The sequence below is a fragment of the Glycine soja genome, chromosome 13, assembly GCF_004193775.1.
Source record: "Glycine soja cultivar W05 chromosome 13, ASM419377v2, whole genome shotgun sequence".
NCBI classification, from domain to species: domain Eukaryota; kingdom Viridiplantae; phylum Streptophyta; class Magnoliopsida; order Fabales; family Fabaceae; genus Glycine; species Glycine soja.
This window is the reverse complement of record NC_041014.1, coordinates 19,999,085-20,002,648: the sequence shown is the minus strand read 5'-3', so window position 1 is coordinate 20,002,648 and position 3,564 is coordinate 19,999,085. Positions and strand designations below refer to the sequence as shown.

The 3,564-nt window shown below is 30.9% G+C and overlaps 1 protein-coding gene across 1 annotated transcript; it reads right to left on the bottom strand.

The window, feature by feature from the left end:
* Positions 1–1,998: 1,998 nt before the first annotated feature.
* Positions 1,999–3,346, bottom strand: LOC114382195 (protein DOWNSTREAM OF FLC-like). The gene is made up of 2 exons (XM_028341454.1): positions 3,159–3,346; positions 1,999–2,447 (listed from the first exon to the last, which is right to left on the bottom strand). Exons 1-2 carry the CDS (start codon positions 3,313–3,315, stop codon positions 2,116–2,118), a joined length of 489 nt encoding a protein of 162 aa, XP_028197255.1. The 5' UTR covers positions 3,316–3,346; the 3' UTR covers positions 1,999–2,115.
* Between the last annotated feature and the right edge of the window lie 218 nt (positions 3,347–3,564).

Genomic DNA, 3,564 nt, shown 5'->3' with positions numbered 1-3,564 from the left:
AAAATTTCGTGCTCCTTCTCTCTTTCTCCCTTCACTCATCTTCTCATATGTTCAAGCTCTTATCCATGACTTCCTATGGTGGTGAGCTTGTTCTTGACTCATCTTTTCCTTGAAGTGGCGTCTCCAATCATCTTTCTTCCTTCTCCATTTCGCTGCCATTGATATTCAAGAAACAAAAGATTCCATTGATGAAGAAGATCCATGGTCTACAAGCTCCACATGGAACTACATCACTCTATATATTAAAAACCAATAACATCAACTTTTTCTACTTACAATTGATAACCATATAATACATAAAAAATTATAATTGAATCATATGTAGTAAAATAAATTATATTATTCAACTTAATTCTAATTCATGAAATTATGACCACAAAAAATAATCAATTTTAGATCACAACAACTCAAATAAATTATACATAAATTACAAGTGTAAATTATTTTATAATTAATACCATTTTCAAAATATAAAAATAAATAATTACAAATTAATTATCAATCTGCACTTATTTAAAAATATTTAAAATAATAATACGAATTACATTTCAAATAAACAAATAAATTTTTTATACTCATTAATTTAGTTTTTTTAACAATCAAATTAACATATTTATAATTTAAAAAATTCAAAAATTTGATATTTTTTAATTAAAAAATTAAAAATCTGTATAACTCATACGGATTAACCAATCTATAAGTTATGGATTCTTTAATCCGTATTTTACGCAAAAAAGAAGAACGCCGACATACCTCCATTAACAATCAAACCAACCACCACCACAACCACCACCGGCGTACCTCCGTAAAACTTTCAGCTCGATTGAAAAGGCATAATGATCCTCTCACGACAATGAAAAAACCAGAAGAAACCGAGAAAACAAATGAATGAGTATGCTACCATTAAAAAATTTACTTAAAAGGAAGGATAAAACACTTAAGGGTATTTTCAAAATTTTCTTATGCTGGGTGCACAAGCAATATGCCTGGTGCACCTAGCAACACCCTAATGTATTGGACAGAATATTTCGGCTCTATTGTTTGCTATTGGGCCTTTCGGCAGTAGGTTGTTCTTTTGTAGGCCCGTGTATGTTGCCCTTCTTTTTTCCAGTTTTTTTTTTTTATTTTAATTTTATCCCTTTCCTTATACTTTCTCTCCCTCTTTTTTAACCATTTTCTCTTCCCCCTCACCCCATATATTATTTTCATCCTCACGAGAACAGGTTCCTTCCCCTGCCTCTTTTCTTCTTCTCCCACCTCCCTTGTGCCTTTTCTCCCCACCCTCATCATGTCTTTTAATTTTGTTTTTTTCCATGCTTCTCGCCTATTCGATAAAAACTAATTTTTTGTTATGTATACAAAAAAAAGACACAATAGAAACTTGTTTGTATTGTTTTAAAATAAAATATATCATAATAGAAATATGTTTTTATCAAAGATATTTTTGTGAAAAACCAAAACACAAGAAAATAAAGAGCAAGAAGAGAAAAGGGAGAGTGTGTAAATCATAGGCCTCCATTGTATTGTTTTCGTTAATAGCTAGGCCTGATGTGGGCCCACTTTTAACAAGAAAGTATATCATCAGTTTTTTTTAACCCTTCATTCTTTAAAACTTGGGTATGCCAAGCAATAGTTAGAAGTGTGAAATTTCAGATTTGTATTTTTGAAAATTCAGCGGTGACGGGTGAGACACATCAGTCATTGATATTATAAAAACTTAGTATGAACATATGAATCAATTGACACAATAGAAACATGTTCCATTTATGTATTTTAACAAGATTTTTTTTGAGATATACAAAATAAAAGTATATATAAAGTATGTTTTGAAGGAAAATACGTGCGGATTTTGATGAAATTGATTTTGCAAAAATTAGCATTTATAAAGCATATAATATACAACATGTTGCAAATGGACCATGTCATGATTCATAGTGTCCAGCCTCGTACCAATTAGTACTCTCCATAAAAGAATAACCAAATGTATATCAACAAGATTGACTAGAAACTACAAACTCTATATCCAATAAGGAACTTCCTACAATTATTCAAATTCCAATAAGGTCCACTAGCGTACAATCACAATAAAAAGTTAACATAAAGAATTCAGTGAAATTAATTCCCATTACCTAACTCTTGGTAACTCTTGAAAATCTTTGCACAACTAGATGCAACAATTTCCTTCATGAAACCCAAGTTGTTGACAAATCTATCATTGGTGGCAATGCCATTGAAGCGATTGAGATTAACACGTGTATGGTCACGGCCTGGAGTGGGCTCTTTGCAATCACGTAGAGGACTTGTTACTAGACTCGCATCACAATTTTGATTTGCTTGATTCGCGTCCACGAAGATCGTAAATGATCCTGTTGAATCAGTCTTAACCTGCTTGCTGTACACATTGTTGTTCGTGATTCTGTCCTTGCATTGCAGAGTAACCTCGGCACCTAGGAATCGGAGAAACATTAATGGGAGTAAACAACTTGTCATAGAAACATTAAATAATAATATAAATATTTTAAATAAAGGCTAATTAGAATTTTTGAGATATTAGTTAATGAATTAAATAAAAAAATGTTTTTTTATTAAAATGTATATAATTGTGTTGTTCATAAGTTATTTTATGTTTTTTTATGATTTTCATAATAAATATTTTTTTTAGTTTTTAAAGTAATGTTTTATGGTTACTGTTTAACAATATCCAATGTTCTAACTGTTAGTAGATAATATTGTCTTAAAATATAAGGTTAAAATGCAAACATGTGCTTTCATAATTTTTTTAGTTTCTAAACATAACATTTTTTTAGCTTCTCATCTGTAGAAATAAGGATCATGTACTATAACACATTTTCATAAATATGAGACTAAAAAGAAATAATTTTATTTTTAGAGATCATAAGTAAACATTGCTTCATTTACCGGGATTAAAAATATGATTTTAGTATGAAATGAAAAGATTAAAACTTTTTAAAGGTGTGGCATTTTGTGATTGATTGAGAGTGTAAATTATTAACGTTTACTAATTAAATCCTTTTTTTTATATTGCATGCAAGAACCAAACTAACAAATACAACAAGAAACAGATAACAATACTGCTATTTTTTTGAGAGGTAACTAGAAGAGTGTAGTAATAAATTAAGAAGGGTTAATTAAATTACCAGCAATGTAGGTGGTTAGAGGAGTCTCAAAACCGGCACGGCAAGGGTCACAAAACACGCGACCCTTCACATAGAAAGGGGTTAAGTGAGGGCGTATGGCTGAGACCATCGCCGGAAAAACACACAAAACTACCATAAAGGCTATTCTCACTCCCATTCTTCTAAGTCTCAGTGGAATTCTTTGTTTGTGTTCAACAAGAGAAGAGGAAATTACCCCAACAAGAACTGTATATTTTTATGAGCTCAAGAAGTTACTATAGGCTGTGCAAACATCACTCAACTTTATACTCGTTGCAGTGCACGAAGGATTTAGATGCTTATTTTAACGAAATTCGAACTTGCTAAGTCATGGCAGTGACTTGAACGCAGGGTCAAATCCAAACCGTTATTATTCTTCCAATTTTTA